The 20,139-nt window shown below is 39.4% G+C and overlaps 1 protein-coding gene across 2 annotated transcripts in view; it reads left to right on the top strand.

Moving 5' to 3' along the window:
• ADGB (androglobin) overlaps positions 1-20,139 on the top strand; it is a 181,448-nt gene that overhangs the window by 1,164 nt on the left and 160,145 nt on the right. The window contains exons 2-4 of one of the 2 annotated variants that reach the window (XM_055087445.1): positions 226-338; positions 1,597-1,675; positions 1,974-2,008. In XM_055087445.1, the coding sequence (XP_054943420.1) occupies positions 1,663-1,675; positions 1,974-2,008 (48 nt within the window). In that variant the 5' untranslated portion in view covers positions 226-338; positions 1,597-1,662. Of the gene's footprint in view, positions 1-225; positions 339-1,596; positions 1,676-1,973; positions 2,009-17,903; positions 18,188-20,139 lie in introns of those variants that run through there. The other variant, XM_055087447.1, reaches the window with a different exon arrangement.

Below are 20,139 nucleotides of genomic sequence, written 5' to 3'. Positions count from 1 at the left end.
CTAGAACTACCCAGGCGATCCCAATTAACATGCAGAACGGTGAGGAGTAATCAAATGGTTGTTTTAAGCTGTGAAATTTTGGCCGGTTTGTTATGTAGCCAAACATCAAAACAATCATCTTGCATAATGATGTGTGTTAAAAGTTAGGTGTCACAGATGGCAGAATGAACAGAAAATTAGTAAATTTGACCTGTATCAACGATTATGTCTACAATCTCTCCTCAGAACTTCTCCAGGGGAGTTTTAGCAACTCAGAAGACTGCTTTCAGACCTGATCCCTTTTCTAGAACTAAATTTACATCCCACTGGGTCCTAGACAAAAAGTGTGTGAAAAATCTGTAAGTACCTTTAATTTATTGAAAGTGCTATCTTTTCTTTAAACGTCAAGCATGGAGACAAAGCTTCTACTTAGAACGTCCTTAGTAAGAGTGTTCATTTGTTTGTTTTGAATAAGATGAAAACATAAGAATGTTAAAAAGTTTTTACATTGAACTTTTATGATGTCACGGATATATTTTTAAAATTAGATTAAAACAAAACAAAACAAAAGCAAACCACCCCAAAAGACAATAAACCCAGCATCCCTAAAAGAAAAATTTAGGTTCAGTACACTATGAATAGAAATTCCTACATGTTGAATTAATTTTTGAATTTGGTTTCTGAGTCTTTTGTAAATAATAGGTCAGAATGAATTAGTGGAATAAAATCGCATTGGCGATTTCCTTTTAGATTAATGGATTTTACTTCAGATCCCAGTGTTGAGTTAAATGTAAACATGTGTTTCTCTGGATTGACAGCACACATTTTTCAATACATATAGTCCACTGAGAAACACAGTGCTCTCAGAGTTCAACCTGTCTTCTGGGAATGGTTTTGAAGAAACACCTAATTCTGAGCAAGTTACCAACGCAGTCTCCCCTCAATATCTGAATCAGTTTAAAAAAAAAAAAAAAAGAATGATAACCACGCTTGACCAATTTATCTGGAAGGACTGTTCTTCAAAATCAAGTGATCATATATAATGAACATACTTAAGGAGCTGAAGGCTTTTTTTTTTTTTTTTTTTTTTTGCGGTACACGGGCCTCTCACTGTTGTGTCCTCTCCCGTTGCGGAGCACAAGCTCCGGACGCGCAGGCTCAGCGGCCATGATGGCTCACGGGCCCAGCCGCTCCGCGGCATGTGGGATCTTCCCGGACCGGGGATCGAACCTGGTCCCCTGCATCGGCAGGCGGACTCTCAACCACTGCGCCACCAGGGAAGCCCTGAAGGCTTTTTTTTGAAAACTAAAATCATTTTGTTGTTGTTCTTGATAATTTTGCTGCCAGTAGTTTCGTATTTTTTCTTTCAATTCTGGAAACTATTTTAATACACTTTTCTGAGGTCCAACGCTGTTCATGTTTTAGATTGTGGTGTCTTTGCCTGCTTTGCTTATATGGGTCTCTGAAGTTAAATGATATTTAACTGGAACATAAACTGTGGCAGAAATATTGGGGAGAGAAGAGAAAAATAATCATATGTAGAGAAAGGTGACAAATTCAAGCATTCAAACTTCTAACAAAATCTCCTTTCTTTCTATCTCATTTCAACCCACCGAGGACCTGTACACACCTTTACTCCGCTGTCTCCGTTTCCTTGTATGTTTCTCCGGGAACTTTATATACATGGGATTCCATGGTAAATACTGTTGTATCTTGCTTCATTCACTAAACCTAAAGTTTTTATGATTTATCTATTTATTATTATTATTATATTATTATATATTTATTTATCTATTATCTATTTATATATTTATTTATATATTTGTCATTCATTCCTTTTTATTCCTGAATGGTATTACAGAATATATCAAATTTTGTTTATTCTCCTGTTGTTGGACATTTAGCTTATTTCCAATTTTTGCTGTCATGAATAGAGCTGCTATGAACTTTCTTGTAAAAATCTTTGTGTGACTATGTGTTTTCATTTCTCTTAGGTAAACATCTAAGACTGGAATTTCTGGATATTATGGTAGGTGCGTGTTTAACTTCATAAGAAACTGCCAAACAGTTTTCCAGAGTCATTTCCCATCATCAGTGACTAAGGGTTGGAGTTGCTTGGCATCGTCTCAACATTTAATATTTGTACCAGTTAAGTTTTGCTTCATAACAAATCTCTACATAACTTAGCGCCATAAACTAACACCAGTCTGAGCCAACTCACTGGAACTTGACGGCTTAGGACAGCCTCACTTGTGTGTTTGGTGATTACCTCATCATCAACTGGGATGACAGGCATGACTTGGCTTTGTGTGTTTCAGAGGCTGGCCAGGACTCATCCACATGGCTTGCTGGTTAAAGTCAGCAGATTAAAGCAAGCTGCATCCCACTTCCACTTTCTAATCCTCTGCTTGGTTCATGTTTGTTAATGTCCTAGTAGCCAAAGAAAGTCATGTGGCCAAGAACACATTTAAGGCATGGGGAAATGGAGTACACCTTTAATAGAAAGAACTGAAAAATCACACTGGAAAGGAGTATTGCTGCAGGGATAGGAAGTATTTGAGGCCTTTTAGCAATCTACCTTTTAGCAGTCTTTGATCACAAAGAATTTATAGTCTCTTCACATGAAAAAATATAATCCTGTCATTCCAGAACCCCCAAAGTTTCATTTCAATGATGGCATCAGTCTCAGAATTGAGAATATAGTTATCTAAATCAGATCCAAATGCAAATGAGGTTCCAGGAACTATAGTCATCAAACGTTCATCTGGGAAACAGAGCTAGCATGAGTGTTAGTGGAATAAGGGATTCATTGTAGGAATTAGACCTTACGCAAAAGTGAAAGTAGATGGAGTAAATGGAAGGTTTGGGATCAGAAAAAGAGTCATTAACGAGTCTACCTAAAGTACTGGTGCAGGTAGACAAGTTAGAGCTTGCAGGGAAGTCTGAGAAACTAAACATCCACGGCAAGTAGTACCAAGAAAAGGAAGTTCATGGCGAGCTCTGTGGGAACTTATTGTCTTTGTGTAGCTACCAGTTTTGTGGGTCCAGAGCCAAGCATGGTAGACCTGGGGCTGCTGTTGATCACCCTGGAAGATGAGTTGGACAACCTTGTAAAATGAGGTCATGCCATGACTCAGTGAATACATCTGCACCAGTCTGGCACTAAATCTGACACCAGCAAACTTTTGAGAGTAATGGCTACTGCTTTATTTGTATAAATTATACAAAAGTTTCTCTTTGGGCCAAATCTAAAACAGAAAAGGAAATTCTAGGAAATATAGTCTTCAGATTAACCAGGTTGACATAGAAAAATACAGTATACTGTTATTAGTTTTATTTTTTCATTTTAGCATTGTACTAGGTATGTATATACTCATTATATCTCATTGGATTTCAATTTACACAACCCTAATGACTGTGCTTATTGGCCATTAATATTCCTTATTTTGTGGTTGTCTATGTTTTGTGTGAATTTTTATTAAGTTTTTTGCCTTTTTATTATTGAATTTTAGCAAATCTTTATATAGTCTAAATACAAATCCTTTGTTGTATAAATACATTGCAATGCTTTTATCCCATTGAGGTTTGCCTTCTAATTTTCTTAGTAAGGACTATTTTTGAAAAGAAATTTTTACTTTTAAGGAAGTTCAGTTTATTAAACTTTTTATTATGTTTAATGATTTCTGTGTTCTAAGAAATCATTGAACACCTGAAGTTTGCAAAGATATTATCCAGTATTTTCTTTAAGGAGACTTTTAGATTGAATTTTTATGTTTAGATCTATATCCCATCTTGAGTTAATTTCTGTATATGGAGTGAGGTATTGGTCAAGCTTTCTTTTTTTTTTCATGTAGACAGCCAGTTCTTCTGGTACTATATATTGAAAACCATATATAATTTCTTTGTCTACATTAAATTTCATTGGTGCCTTTATAAAAACAAAATTACCACATTTCATTGTGTATCTATTTCTGGACTTCCTGTTTTTACTAATCCATTCTTCTATTCCATATCAATAATTATTATGACTTTATAGTAATTCTTAAAATAATACAAATCTTGCAAATTTTTTCTATTTAAATATTTTAAAAAATTATTCTGGGTCATTGGCAATTCTTTATAAATAGTACCAGATTGTCAACTTATGCCAAAAATTAACCTGCTTGAATTTTAGTTGGAAATGTGTTGAATCTATAGAATTGGGGGGAAATTGACATTTTTACAGTATTGAGTCTTCTAATCTGTGAACATGATGTACTTTTCTTTTTTGATTCACATTTAAAAAAAATCTTTATTGGAGTATAATTGCTTTACAATGTTGTGTTAGTTTCTGCTGTATAACGAAGTGAATCAGCTATTTGCATACATATATCCCCTCCCTCTTGGACCTCCCTCCCACGTCCCCCATCCCACTCATCTAGGTCACCACAGAGCACCTCATTTATTTAGTCTTCCTCAATTTTAGCAGTAAGATTTTCCGGTAGAAGCCTTATACAGCTTTTCTTATATTTATTACCAAGAATTTTTCTTGCTGGCATGGTAAGTGACATTGTTTTTAAATTCTCACCCCCATCCCAGACTATTGTCAATAGGACAGCCAAATTATTATTATTAAAAATAAAATTAGATGTCACTCTTCATATCATAACCAACAAACGGCTTCTTCTATTAAGCATAACAAACACCACAATCATTTTAATAGCCTAAAAGTTCAGCTTGTCTCACCTCCTACCATTATTCCCCTGTTGCCTCTCCAGCAACCACACTGTTTCTCCACATGCCGCCCTCGTCAGAGGCTTCATTGTTGCTTCCTTTGTCTGCGGCAGCCGACCCCAAATATATGCATGGCTTCTTCCTTCCCTGTCTTCAGGCCTCTCCTCACATGTCACCATGTCTTCTGACTCCTGACCACTTTATGTGGAATAAACCTGACTCAGCCCCTCAGCACCACCCCATCCAACTTACCTGGGCAACCTTACATTTTCATTTGTCCAAGCTGGATGCCCCAGGTTATGCCTGCTGACCTGACTTCCCATCTAGTTTTCAACTCCTTTTATTCTAAAAAGTGTCCCAATTTGAAAAATAAATTACTTATCACCCTATCCTTATCTTGATTCACTTTTCTTCATAGCACTTATCAATTATGTGCCATATTGTACATTTGCATGTTTGTTTTCTAGCTCCCCCAAAGGGACTGTAAATTCCATGTGACAGAGTCTTTATTTTTACTGTTGACTGTTTTATCACCAACACGTAGAATATCACCCAACTTCATTTGTTGTGTTAAGTAAATAATTAATAAGTACACTAGCTGAATGACTTTGGGAACTGTTTGAACTTCCGTTTTTTCCTCTTTCTGTAAAATGAAGTCCTAGATTAAATGAGGCCGTTAAGGCCATTCCAGCTCTAAAATACAGTAATTGCTTGTGAGACCTCATTCCTTTTTGATACAAGTTTCATTTAAGTCAACAGTGTAGAGGAAGAACACTAGAACAATAATTTTCATAAGCTAGAGTAATCCTCCAAAGCAATAAAAGCCATCGTTCTAAAGTAGAATTTCATTTAAGCAGCATGGATTGATTTAAAAATAATTACCCAGGGCTTCCCTGGTGGCGCAGTGGTTGGGAGTCCGCCTGCCGGTGCAGGGGTCACGGGTTCGTGCCCCGGTCCGGGAGGATCCCACGTGCCGTGGAGCGGCTGGGCCCGTGAGCCATGGCCGCTGAGCCTGTGCGTCCGGGGCCTGTGCTCCGCAACAGGAGAGGCCACGGCAGTGAGAGGCCTGCGTACCACAAAATAATAATAATAATAATAATTACCTGGCTGACAACCTGCAGGAAGACTCAAACATAAATCTTTATTAATCATTTTCTGACCTAATTGAGTTTTTCCAGACATTCCTGTAATATTTAAAAATATTTTTATGGGATGGGTAAAGTTATTTATGGAATTCATCTTATGATAAAGACCCCCCAAATTTCTATCTCCAGCCCAGACCTGTCACCTGAATTCCAGACTCATTTATCCAAATGCCTGTGAACTCTCTGCTTGCATTTCTAATAGGCACCTCAAACTGAACACATTCAAACCTGAACTCCTTATTTTCTCCCTAAACTTTCTGCTCTCAAAGTCTTTCTCACTTCAGTGGATGGCAGTTCTGTTTTTTCAATTGCTCAGGCTAAAATCCTTGCTGTCATCCTTGATTCCTCTTTTATCTTACACTCTGCATCCAGTCTATCAGCAGATCCTTTTAGCTATTCCTTCAAATGCACCAAGGATCAGACCTGTTCTCACCCTCCTATACTTTTGCCCTAGTGTAGCCAATACTGCATTTCTCTGAATTACTGCAATAGCATTTTGCCCTAGCTTCTGCCCTACTCATCCCTCAATACCCACCCATGTGTATTTTCAGTAAAGCACCCTGAAAGATCATTTTAAAGCCTAAACCCCCTCATGTCACTTCTCTGCCCCAAATCCTCTAATTGCTTCCATCTGACTCAGAATAAATGCCATGTTCCTAATAGGAGCCAGTAGGATCTGCCACCCTGCTGCCTCTCTGACTTCATCTTCTCTACTTTTCTTCTTGTTCTATTTGTTCTAGTCACAGAGGCAGAGAACACACCACATAACCTCCCACCTCAAAAAATTACTTGCTATTGACCTTGCTTAGAATACGCATCCCCTCAGAGGTCTGCATGGCCTGATGTCTTATACACTTTAGGTCTCTCCTCAAATGTCACATTACCAGAGTGGTCATTCCTGTGCCCTCAATATAATATAGCAACTTCCTCCCTAGTTCACACATTTCCTATTTCTTTTACCCTACTTCCTTTTTTCTGCTTAGTAGTTAGCCCACTTGACATACTGGAACAACATGATATATTTTGTGTCTGTTTCTTTTCTCTCCCCCTCTCCTAGAATGTAAGTTCATGAGTTATACAGCATTGTTTCAGTAAAGCTAACTTACTTTAAATGAGTTATCTTTAAATTAATGTGCATTTTGAAACTGTGTTTTAGAAACTTGTTTATGAAACTGAGAACTTCCCTGGTGGTCCAGTGGTTAAGACTCTGCACTTTCACTGCAGGGAAAGTGGGCTTGATCCCCGGTCAGGGAACTAAGATTCCATATGCCATGCAGCATATGGGATCTTATTATGGGATCATACTTAAATTAAAAAAAAAATTTTTTTTAACTTGTTGATGAAGCTGAGAATATGCACAAGTGCAAACAGTGTAAAATGCTCAGTCACACTTGTAAGCACCATCCTCCAATTGAGCAACACACGCTTGAAGTCTAGGGGGATGGCAAGGTTGGATGTCAATCCTTCTTAGCTCTCAGAGGAGAGGAAAGGGGTGGCAGAATCAGAGGTGTTTTGATGCTTTCCCACTTTTTCCAGTGCACTGATCACTTCTTGCTGTTTTAGTTCTGCAAACAACCCAGAAAGTGTAGACCTTACACTACCTTCTAGTTGTTTAGAGTTCTCCAGTGCAGCACCCTACTCAAGACCCTCCCCACCAAAGTGTTCATTAATCCTGGAAGTGCTGCTGGTGTCTATGTTAGCACAGAAGAGGATCTGGAACTTCATCTAGTTCAGCCCTACAATTTTCTAAGTGAGGAAACTGGAACTCAGGGAGGTGAAATGACTTATCCGAAAGCACTCAGAGGTGGCCCCAGAGTCCAAGCCTCCAGTTCCCCATTCCTGTTCATCTATACTGCACTGTATTTTATCAGCCTGTTATTCACATTGATTAAATATAGGAAATTACCTAAAAGTTCAACAGTAGGACAATGGTTACATATATTCATATGATGCCTTACTACACGGCTATTAAAACTCATCATGTAGAAAATCATTAAATGACACGGGAAGTACTGGCAGCATAGCTAAGTGAAAAAAAGTTAAATAACATAACCTCAATTATATAAAATAGTTGTGTAAATGATGAGAAGGCTCTGCACGTCAAAAAATTATCAGTGGTTACTTCTGGAAGATGGGACTAGAGATTTTTTAAACTTGTTTTTACACTTTCATAATTCCAGAGTCAAAACATTTAAATAAGAGTCCATTTTGAACTTTTCCCCTGCATTTCACTTCCAATGAACTTTAAGGTCTACATTTTTAAGCACTGGAATATATTTATATGTGCTAACTTTTTTTGTATAAATAACATGTGTAAGATATATGTGAGGTATAAATGTGTGGAAGATTCAACAAGCTTCATAGATGTATAGAATTACTAGCAATTAAGTCAAAAGAGAGAATGGCTTGTAACTATCTTAACCAGGTTTATAAGGTAAAGGTTTTGGGGGGAGAATAATATACCTCATTATAATCATGAAGCCTTACTGTTTTCTTTTTAATTCTCATGTTTAAAAATTATACTTCATTATTATACAAAATTATTTTCTTACCCTCCAAAAAGTTTTTTAAATTATTTAAAGCCCTTATAAATCATCATAACACAAAATTCTGTTAGACTCTTCTTCGCAACTGCAGCTTTTGCCAAGTTATTTTAGAACTTTCATGTAGACAAATAATGCTGCTTCATAGGAGAAGGACCATACTGAGTTTCGTTTTGCTTTGTTTTTGTTTTTCAAAACATATGCATCTCAACCAATCTTGACAACAATCAGTTTATAACCATTGTTCAGATAAGTAAAATGACTTCAGAGTCTAAATAGCTTGCCAAACATCATACCTCTAGCATGTGATGGAGCTAGGTTGGAGCCCAAGTCTACACGTCTATAAACTCATGTAATGCTGTTTATACAGAATATTTTATTTTATTTTTATTCAAGTATAGTTGATTTACAATATTACATTAGTTTCAGGTGTACAGCATAGTGATTCACTATTTTTGCAGATTTTACTCCATTATATATTATTGCAAGATAATAGCTATAATTCCCTGTGCTATACAATGTATCCTTGTTGCTTATCTATTTCACACATAGTAGTTTGTGTCTGTTAATCTCATACCTCTAATTTGTCCCTTCTCCCTTCCCTCTCCCCTTTGGTAACCACAAGTTTGTTTTCTATATCTGTGAGTCTGTTTCTGTTTTGCATATACATTCATTCATATTATTTTTTAGATTCCACATATAAGTGACATCACACGGTATTTGTCTTTCTCTGACTTACTTCACTAAGCATAAGTGAAATAAGGTTCATCCTCATTGCTGCAAATGGCAGAATTTCATTGTTTTTCATGGATGAGTAATATATATATATGTCACATCTTCTTAATCCAGTTGTCTATACAGAATATTTTACATTAATGTGGTGGCATTTCTTCACACAAGTGATAAAATAGGGACGTTTATCCTAATCTTTCACTCTTCTTAGGCCCCTCAAAGTGCCATCTCTCACTATCCGGAACTTCTTACTGTAATATGTCACCAGGGGCTGCTCCATGATCCAGATCTGAATTGTCACTCCACCCCCATCACCTCAGCTAGATAATTGTTTCCAATAAAACATGCTGAGGACATCCCCTTGGATAACCTTACTCAGGGCTGCCTTAGTGCTTGATTCACATATTTTCTATAGAATTCACTTCATTGTCTTATAAATATCAGTTCTAGTTTTTGTTTGCCCCACAAGATTATGAGCTCTTCAGGGGCAGAAACCAAATCTTATTCATCTATTTAGAAATACTCAATGCATAAAATGAAATCTCCAGGTAAACTAAACCTCCAAATAAACACAATTAGTTTCAAGTTACAAAAGAGACAAATCATGATTACCCAAAGTATATGATACCAGCATCAGACAAGGAAAAATTCACAATGTCTTGTGCTGATAAGAAACATAGCAAATAAAAGAATAAATATATCCCATTAGGAGGAAAAACAAAATTAAATCAACTGAAATCGTCCTAGATATGACATAGATGATAAATTTAATAGATAACATCATTAAAACAGTTATTATAACTATATTTAATATTCTTAAGGTGGCAATAGCCATCCAGTTTCTTAGTCTTTCTAATTACTCTTTCCTGACCCTCCCATAGGCCTGAGATACATCTGTTTGTGCATCCTCTTCCGCTAATACCCTGTCCTAGTTCACCACGGGTCAGTGTTGAGCAGTTGCACTTCAGTTCCACATCAGGGCTGCCAGTGCTCCACCTCTCGCCAGCAATGGGCTTCTCATTACCTGTTGGTCAGCCGTGAAGTTCCCTTTCAAGATCTTCCTTTAAACTGTGATTTTAGTCAATTTTGTTATGATGTCCCTGGGTGTAGATGTTCCATGTTTTTTGCGCTTGGTTAAGGTTTATTGAATTTCTGAGATGTATAGCTTTAACAAAATTTGGAAAAATTTCAATCATTATTTTTGCATCTATTTTCTTCTGGATCTTCTCCTAACCCCCACACCTGTCCTCCTTGCCCATTTATTCAGGGACTCCAGCTGCATGTGTATTAGTCTATTTAAAGTTGTTCCACAGCTCCCTGATATCCTATTCTTTTTTTGTTTTTTGCCTCTGTGTTTCACATTGGATTGTTTCTGTTGCTGTGTCTTCAAATTAACTAATCTGTTCTTCTGCAATGGCTAATCTGCCGTTCATCCCATCCAGTGTATCTTTTCGACATAGACATCATATGTGTAGTTTTAGGTGTTCTTAAGAGGAACTTAACATATTTAATCTTTCTTCTAGCTTCTTGAACATATGGCATGCTGTGATAACAGCTATTTTAACGTCCTGTCTGCGAATTCTATCATCCATGTTTTATTCTGAGTCATTTTCAATTGGTTCATTTTTTTCCTCCTTCTAATGGGACATATTTTCCTGCTTCTTTTTTTTTATGCTTGGTAAGTTTTATTGGATACCAGTCTTTTTGAATTTTACCTGTTGGGTACTAGTTATTTTTGTACTCCTATAAATATTCTTAAATTTGTTCAGGGAAGCTGTTAACCTACTTGGAAACAGTTTGATCATTTCAGGTCCTGCTTTTAAGTTTCGTTAGATGGGAACAATGAGGAGTTTTGTTTAGGGTGAAATTTTCACCACTACGGAGGGGACAAAACTCCATATTCTGTCTCCTGTGAATTCTGAGGTTTTTCCAGTCATGCTGGTGGGAACAGGCCCCATGTGAGCTTATGCCCCTTCTAACCCTTTCACATGGTTCTTTCCATGGCCTCAGGGCATTACCACCTGTGCTTGTGCAGATCAGCGCTCTGACAGACACTGAGGTCCTACGCTCTGAGTATCTCCTCTCTGTGCTGCTCTCTCCTCCACATACTCTGCTCTGAGAACTTCAGCCTCCTAGCCCCCCTGGATTCCAGTTCCATTTCCCTAAACCGGGGACACCATCAGGCTCTGCCTGGGCTCCCTTGCCCTGTGTCAAGCCCTCACAGTAAGCTGAGACAATTATAAAGTCCATCAGTTTTTTCTGTTTGTTTAATTGAAGTATAGTTGATTTACAATATTATATAAATTACAGGTATGCAATATAATGATTCACAATTTTTAAAGTTTATACTCCATTTATAGCTATTATAAATTATTGGCTATATTCCCTGTGTTGCTCAATATATCCGTGTAGCTTATTTTGTACATAGTAGTTTGTACCTGTTAATCCTCTACCTCTATATTGCCCCTCCCCCCTTCCCTCTCCCCACTGGTAACCACTAATTTGTTCTCTATATCTGTGAGTCTGTTTCTTTTTAGTTATATTCACTAATTTGTGGTATTTTTTAGATTCCACATATGAGTGATATCAGAGTATCTTTCTTTCTCTGACTGACTTATCTCATGTAGCATAATACACTCCAAGTCCATTCACGTTGCTGCAAATGGCAAACTTTCATCATTTTTATGGCTGAAGAGTATTTCATCCTTTTTATGGCTGAATGTGTCTGTATGAGGTGATATCTCATTGTGATTTTGATTTGCATTTCCCTGATGCCTAGCAATGTTGAGCATCTTTTCAGGTGCCTGCTGGCCATCTGCATGTCCTCTATGGAAAATGTCTATTTTATTTTATTTTATTTTATTTTATTTTATTTTATTTATCTTGCCACATCACATGGCTTGCAGGATCTTAGTTCCCCGACCAGGGATCGAAACTGCACCTTCAGCAGTGAAAGCATGGAATCCTAACCACTGGACCACCAGGGAATTCCCTATTCATATTTAATTGGGTTGTTTGTTTTTTGATATTGAGTTTCGTGAGCTGTTTATATATTTTGGATATTAACCTCTTATTGATCATATCATTTCCAAGTATTTTCTGCCATTCAGTAGGTTGTCTTTTCATTTTGTTGATGGTTTCCTTTGCTGTGCAAAAGCTTTTAAGTTTAATTAGGTCCCATTTGTTTATTTTTGCTTTTATTTCCTTTGCTGTAGAATAAACATCCAAAAAAATATGGCTATGATTTATGTCAAAGAGTGTTCTGCCTATGTTTTCCTCTAGGAATTTTATGGTTTCCAGTCTTACATTTAGGTCTTTGTACATTTTGAGTTTATTTTTGTATATGGTGTTAGAGAATGTCCTAATTTCATTCTTTGACATGTAGCTGTCCAGTTTTCCCAGCACCATTTACTGAAGAGACTGTCTTTTCTCCATTGTATGTTTTTGCCTCCTTTGTCCATAAGTGCATGGGTTTATTTCTGAAAAGCTCATCTTTGTTTGTTTTTCATCTCTGGGATCACTGATTTCATTGCCCGAAAGCCAATGTCTTCATCTATTTTATTCATTTTATTAGCTATTGCTCATGAGAAGGTAAATTCGTTCCCTGTTATTTCATTTTGTTTGGAAGCTGAAGGCTTACCAAGTCTCATTTTAGAGTCTGCTTCCTGCAGTCAAACCTGCTACTAACGGTTCTAGGCTAGTTCCCAGGAAACAGACTCTCACACTCTGAGATTTGTGTACACGATGTTTATTAGTGAGTGTTCTCAGTAGCATCTCTAAGAGGGTAAGGCAAGGGGGACTGGACAGCAGAAGTTAAACTGCAATGCTCTTGTGAAAGAGGTCTCTGCCAATAATGAGGGAGCTCGAAAGACAAAAGGATCTTTCAGAGTTGTCCCAATTATATCCCTTTTCTTACACATACACCACTGAGGTGCAGGAGGCTCTCAGGGAGAAGACATAACCTTGCATTGAGTGAGGAGCTTTCTCTGGTAGGGAAGTGAGTACCTCTGTCCAGGCTGAGTACCACCACATCCAGCGCCCAGGTGACTGCAGCCTTACACAAATGCACATCAGTGTGCATCCCGATGAAGTGTTTTATTACAGTCAGGAAAGCTTGTTTCTTATTTAAACAGCTTATCGAAATGGAAAGTACTTTTCAGCTGGTATCAGGAAAATATCTTTTCCTTATGATCCCACTTTTTACGAATCTCTCTTCAGAATTTCCTTTCAAAGACAATTAAGACTGTAAGTTAAGGTCTGCCCAGCATAATGAGGCTTTCTCTGGCAGGGACAGGGAGGTTTCATATCTGCCAGATCCAAATCCTCGATAACTAGAGGGCTCTGAAGAGACTGAACATTAAGGGACGAAACTGAATCTAAGTTGCAATTTATAATAAATTTTTCTAGGACCGATAGTAAACATTTTTCTGTACTCCTTCTGTTTGAAGGAGGCAATGTAGCATAGAACTTGAGAGCATACACAGGTAGAAAGTTTCAGTGCTGCAAGATGAATAAGCTCTCGAGATCTGCTGTACAACATTGTGCTCACAATTACCAACACTATATTGTGCTCTTAAAAATGTATTAGAAGGGTAGGTCTTGTATTAAGTGTTCTTACTACATAAATAAAATAAAAATCATAAAATAAAAATAAAATAAAATAAGTGTGCCCTCTGAAGCCAGACGGCTGACGTTTACATTCTGGCTCTACCCGCTCTGTGCTTTGGACTTTGGGCAAGGTGCTATGCTTTTTTTTTTTTTTGCGGTACGCGGGCCTCTCACTGTCGTGGCCTCTCCCGCTGCGGAGCACAGGCTCCGGACGCGCAGGCTCAGCCGCCGTGGCTCACGGGCCCAGCCGCTCCGTGGCACGTGGGATCCTCCCGGACCGGGGCACGAACCCGCGTCCCCTGCATCGGCAGGCGGACTCTCAACCACTGCGCCACCAGGGAAGCCCAAGGTGCTATGCTTTTTATAGCTCATGTTCCTTCTCTACAAAATGGGCGAATTATAACCCCTTACAGGGTTGCCACCACTGAGGCCGTCAGAAGCAGAATAATGTGGTTATAAAGAGTGTGGATCTGACACCAGACCACATGGGCCTGAATGCTGCCTGATACTTACTAATTTAATTTAACCTCTGTTTTCTTATTTACAAAAGAGCGATTGTAATAATAGCACATCCCTAGGGTGTTTATTAAATGAGTTTATTAAGTGAGTTATTACAGAAAAAGCGTTTAGTAGTGCCAAGCAGATAGTAAGTGCTCAATAAATGTGAGTTCTGATTACGAGATGTTGAGGAGGTTGGCAAAGGTTGATGTGAATTTGGTGAAGGAAAGTAGAACAGGTCCTGCTTTAAGTGCCCTTACAGTTTAGTAAATGAGAAGGGCCAGGGCCTAAGTAATGATAAGAATAAGGTGGAACATTATCAGAATTTAAAAAAATGAACAAATAAAGCTCTGTGGAAAATAAAGGAGAAGGATATTAATTTCTAAGGCAGAGTGGCAATTGAAAGACGGAACTTGTAAAGGCAGTTAACCTGAGCCATAAGCAGAACAGGCAGAATTTACGCTTCCTCATTTATTTGGTTAAAAGTAGGCAACTTCATAATTGACCTAATTGCAGAAAGGGAGCAGCACCATCCATGTAATTTCCCGAGGCTGTGGGACCAAGTGTCTAAAGCTGCCCAGAGCTATGGCTTTAAGCATCCGAAACACTGCCCCTCTCCCCGCCCTACCTCCTACTCAGCTCCAGTCACCTAGGGCTCCCAAGGGTGGGTAGAGAAGTGGTTACCAAAACTCACTTCCCCATGCAGTCCCAAGAGAGAGCCCCTGGCGATTCTGTTTCTGCTGGCACGAGGAAGTAAGTATTTCTAACCACTTCCCTATGGAGCAGGGGTTACTGTTGTCTGAACTCATAACTCTTCCTCAAAACGTTAAGTACGGACTAAAGAAAGGCTCCACTCTGTGTAGCTCTCATGAAATACAAGCCCTGTTCCTCAGCCTTTGAAAGTGGTTAGACAGCAAGAGAACTTGGACATCCCTAAGCTGAGTGGCAGGGCAGTCATCTGAATTTGCTGTGCTCAGGATCATCTCTGAAAGATTACAGCCTGGATGGTTAGTCTGGAGGATTGCAGAGGCAAAGGCCACAGAGGCAGGCTACTCTTGCTGTGCCAAAGGCCACAGAGGCAGGCTACTCTTGCTGTGCCACTGGCCCCGTGTCAGACAAGTCCCTTTACCCCTCTGCACTTCAGTTTTTTTTAACCTGTGAAATAAGGAAAGTATTAGCTTTCGTTATCTGAGTGCTGATAATGTTCCAAACACAACATTTCAGGTAAGTAGTAGTATCCTTTCCTTTTCGCAAATGAAGAAAATGGAATTCAGAGAGTTTAAATGATTTACCCAGGGTAACTCAGTAAGAGTCAGTATTTAATTTTCAGATCTGTCTCTAAAGCCTGTGCTCTAAGGAGCTAGCAGCCCTCCCTAAGCCTGGCATGTCATAGGAACTCAATAAATCACAGCTATTATTAACATTTCAAAATGACATTGACCATAATTACCACCTGCCCATAAGAATATGGATTTTAAAAAAGATACATATAGGGCCTATTTTCCTTTTTGCACTGGCACATACAAATGCCATCTTATGGTTTATAGAGGAACATATTTGCCTCTTAGAATCATGACCTGACCAGAGTTTGGCTTCAGAAAAAAAAGAAATTCCATTTCTGCATGCTGCATGCATAATGTAATAATGGAGAAAAACACTGGACGAGGAATTAATAAGCACTTCATACTTTAAAAACAAATTTTTATTATCTCATTGTATCCTGATACCAACTCCCTTATTTTATTTTTATCCTAATTTAACAGATAAGAAAACAGTCTCTGAGTGGAGTAGTAATATGTCTGGTTGAAACCCGTGCTCCTGTTTTTAATGCCTCTTGTCCAAACTCTACCACTAAGTAGCCAAGCAACTTTTGGCAAGACATTTCTCTTCTCTTTGTCTGGGGTTCTTCGTCTGTAAAATACGTGTGGGCTGTAGATCACCTGATTTCCAAGACATTTCTTCTCTAATGGCCTTGGCACCTTGCAACCATTAACTATGACTTCAGGGATGGCCCTTGTTCGAGAGGAAACTCACCCGTCCATGGGTTGGTTGCTTAAAATTGTGCTATTTTTTACCCAGTAGTCTTTGTATATACTTATGGCATTGCATTGATGACTCTGATTAGATTTAGTATTAAATAATATTTTCTTGAAGTTTGATCCTTTACTTTCATTCAGGAGAGCTTTCTGGAAATCTCAATCCTGAGATAAATGAGGCAGAGTTCTCAAGGTGCCTTCACTTTCTTCACACATACAGCTATTTGTAGGGCATTTCTTCAGTCATAACATTAACACTGCTGATTTAGAAGTTATTTACCTTGCATATAGAATACAGAGGAGTTGCTATCTGATTGTCATCTATATAACACCCGATAATAAGATTGGGATAGTCTGACAAAGCAAAAGCTACGCTGAGCAGAGTGGTCTGGGCATTCATTCCTCAGTGCAGTTGAAGGAATTGCTTTGCAGGAAGCTGCTTCTCCCTTGTAGAGCTGGGCCCCTGAACAGTTCCAAGAACAGAGGGAATGTCTTTATTTAAAGATGGTTAATTATCTCTAGGCTAATGGAAGAGACCACCTAGTGATAGGGGTTCTAAACCTCAGGCCTGTGCACGTTTAAATCTCTCTGAAGTGAGGTTGTATTGGGCCGGAGCAATACCGGTTTTATTTTATTTTATTTATTTATTTTTTTTGTGGTACGTGGGCCTCTCACTGTTGTGGACTCTCCCGTTGCGGAGCACAGGCTCCGGACGCGGAGGCCCAGCGGCCATGGCTCACGGGCCCAGCCGCTCCGCGGCACGTGGGATCTTCCCGGACCGGGGCACGAACCCGCGTCCCCTGCATCGGCAGGCGGACTCTCAACCACTGCGCCACCAGGGAAGCCCCTGGTTTTATTTTAATGCACTTAAAAATTTTCCCAGTCTAAGCGTTTCTCAGCTTCATTCATTCATGTTATCTGCCTGCTCTTCAAAGGCATTTTGAAATAGAGGCTCCTACTTTCTGTGCTTGCATTATGTTCTAAACATTTCACATACATCTTATTTATCCTCAAGATAGAATTGTGTTAGCTATTAGCATCTCCTGTTTACAAATGAGTAAACTGAGGCTCAAAAGGAAGAACTTGCCCAAGGCAAGATAACTTATAGATACCACCAGGATTGGCTGACCATTAAGCTAGAAGCTTAATGGGTCTTGGTTTGCTTGGATTCGTGTCATCTGGCTCCAGTGCCTTCTCAAGTGAGCTTATCAAGAGCCGCTCCATTCCATGACCTGGATTTATTCTTTCATGTGAACAACCCAAACCCACAACTTATTTAAACACAGACATCATCGTTAACGAAACTTAAGCGACTGAGGGTGTCATGATCTTGCCTTCACTACAGGGATCCCCCTGCGCCCACCGTATGCACTACTGAACCCACGATTTTCAAGCCATTGGCAAATTACTGTGTCTATAATTATTGCTAAAGGAACTTGTTCGGCGGAGAGAAGACCTGGGGAAAGGGGACCTGCATAGTACACGTCTTCAAATACAAAAGAGAGTCGATATATGTCTATGGTTCCGAAGGGCAAAGCCTGGCAGAGTCAACCTGATAGAAAAACTCCAGTTTATCAGAGCTGCCCATCAATCCTATGGACAAATCCATGCCCGGGGAGCCTTCCTCCCCGGACACTCAACCCCTAGGTTACCACCCGCCTGTGGAGCGACCGAGCTCGCATCCCCACTGCGACCTAAAGCCCCTCCGCTAGAGCCGCCCCTGCCAAAGCCCTGCCAGCACCTGCCCCGCGGCTGCAGGAAGCGCACGGGCCGTCTCCTGGCAACGGCAGACGCGGAGCCAGGGTCGCAGAGCCGGCTCCTAGCTCAGAGCCCAGCCGCTGCCTGGGTCCGCCTCTGCCATGACCACCAGACAAACCAGAAAAAAAGAGGTGCATCGTATCAACTCGGCGCACGGATCGGATAAATCTAAAGAGTAAGGGACCTCTGCCTGCCCTTGGCCTTTCCACTCGTCCTGGCACTGCTTCACTGTAGCAAACTATGCCAGGGCACGAGTTTAGATGGCCTCTTGGCAGCTTCTTTCCCTTCTGTGGGAACCCAGACTCGGGAGATTCTTGCCCTCATTCTTCCTCCATGCCTGCCTCGATCCACCTCCTCCCAGGTTTCCCTATTTCAGCTGCTCGGCAGCTGCACTCTGGCTCCCATCCATGAACCTCCCACCCCTTCCTGCCCCTCCTCTCCTTCAGAGTCCACCCAGGCACTTAGAAAGGCTGCTGCTTCCTTGCCAGAGAGGCGAGGCTCAAAGTTAGGACCACATCTGCATGGCCCCAGTATTAGCAGAAAGAGACAGAGACAGAGAGAACTTTCACCTCAGTGATGATTGCCTAGTTTGTATCTGCCCCAGTCCAACAACTAAAGACTTTTAGTCAGATTATATCAGACATAAAATGGTTTTTAAAAGTTAAAACTATATAAATATGTAATTCACGTTACTAATGTTTACTCCAAGAAAGTGTACAGACTTTAGCTCATGGAATCTACGTGATGCCTCTCTACCTGGGGTGGTGTTTGTCATGTCTGTGTATGTACCTCCTTATTACTTTTTGTCCTCTGGTGTTTTTTTTTCCCCCCTCTAAAAATACCTAGTTATTAATAACACAGATTTGGGGCTATTATTTGAACTTACAAATTTCTAAAATGTATTCCAGCTATAAGAGAGTGCCAGCTGCTAAATCTAACTCAGTGGGGTCATTCATGTTTTCCCACTATGCCTGTGAGGGGTGGACAGTAAATTCTTTTTAGTTGGGTTCTTTGATTTCGGTGGCCTAATTCTTCTTCTCCTTCTTTACCTAAAGAATCCCACATTGAACTTCTGTTCACTGATGCCTAGTATTTGAACCCTTTCCCTTCCTGAACTCCTCTCCCACACTTAACTATGTCTGTGATTCTCTTTTCCTAGTTCTGTCTTCTCTCATAAGCAAGCTTCCAGCTTCCTGGCAGATAATCCATTCATTTTTATTAGTAACTTAAATTTCAGATACTATATTACATATGTAAGTGATTTTTAACAGAATTGCTCTCCTGCTATGTACCAGTGTAGGGCAGGGCATTTCAATATTTTCTAGTTGCTTCCATTCTTATAGGTCCAAGTTCTACAAGACCCTACAGGATCAAGGTCTTTCCCCTTTTCCCCTATTCCTTTTCTGACTTTACCTGCCCCTTGTTCACTTACTGTCCTCCTTTTCACATCCTAGAGCACCCCAGGCTTTTTCCTACCTCAGGGCCTTTGCTTTGCTATTTCCTCTGCTAGAAAGTCATTTCCATATGGTTTTCTCCCTCACCTCCTTTAGGTATTTAGCTCAATGCCATTTTCTCATGTCAGCTTCTTTGGCCAACTCGTTTAAAATTGCTATCCCCACTTTCCTGCCAAAACCCAAAACTCCCCGTTTTTCTTTTGCTGCTTTATTTTTTGTCATTCATTGCTTTGCTTGTTAACATACTGTATATTTTGCTTTAAAAATTATGTTTATGCATATGTCATCTTAATAAAATGTAAGTTCCATGAAGGCAAGAATTTTTCCTCTTCTATTTTATACACTACTGAGTCCTTAGTGATGTTTGGGTCATATGTAGTAGGCACTCAAAAATGATTATTTAATGAATAAGTGAATGACAGTGATTAAATAAAAGACTATAACAGGGTTGCAATAAACCAAAAAAAGAAAAGCAAACTTAGGAATGGTTATAATTAATGTACATCGAAGGCTCACAACTCTTAAGGAGTTTTGATTTTAAAGAGTTTATATCCTGAAAGAGATGAGATTGTTAACGCCCATTTAAAAAAAAAAAAAAACTGATCAAACCAGATACCATAAAACACAGTACCTGGTCTGGTTTTGTGGTGATTTTATCACATGATAGAGATAA

The sequence above is a fragment of the Physeter macrocephalus genome, chromosome 10, assembly GCF_002837175.3.
Source record: "Physeter macrocephalus isolate SW-GA chromosome 10, ASM283717v5, whole genome shotgun sequence".
Classification (NCBI taxonomy): Eukaryota; Metazoa; Chordata; class Mammalia; order Artiodactyla; family Physeteridae; genus Physeter; species Physeter macrocephalus.
This window is presented reverse-complemented; position numbering and strand designations above follow the sequence as displayed.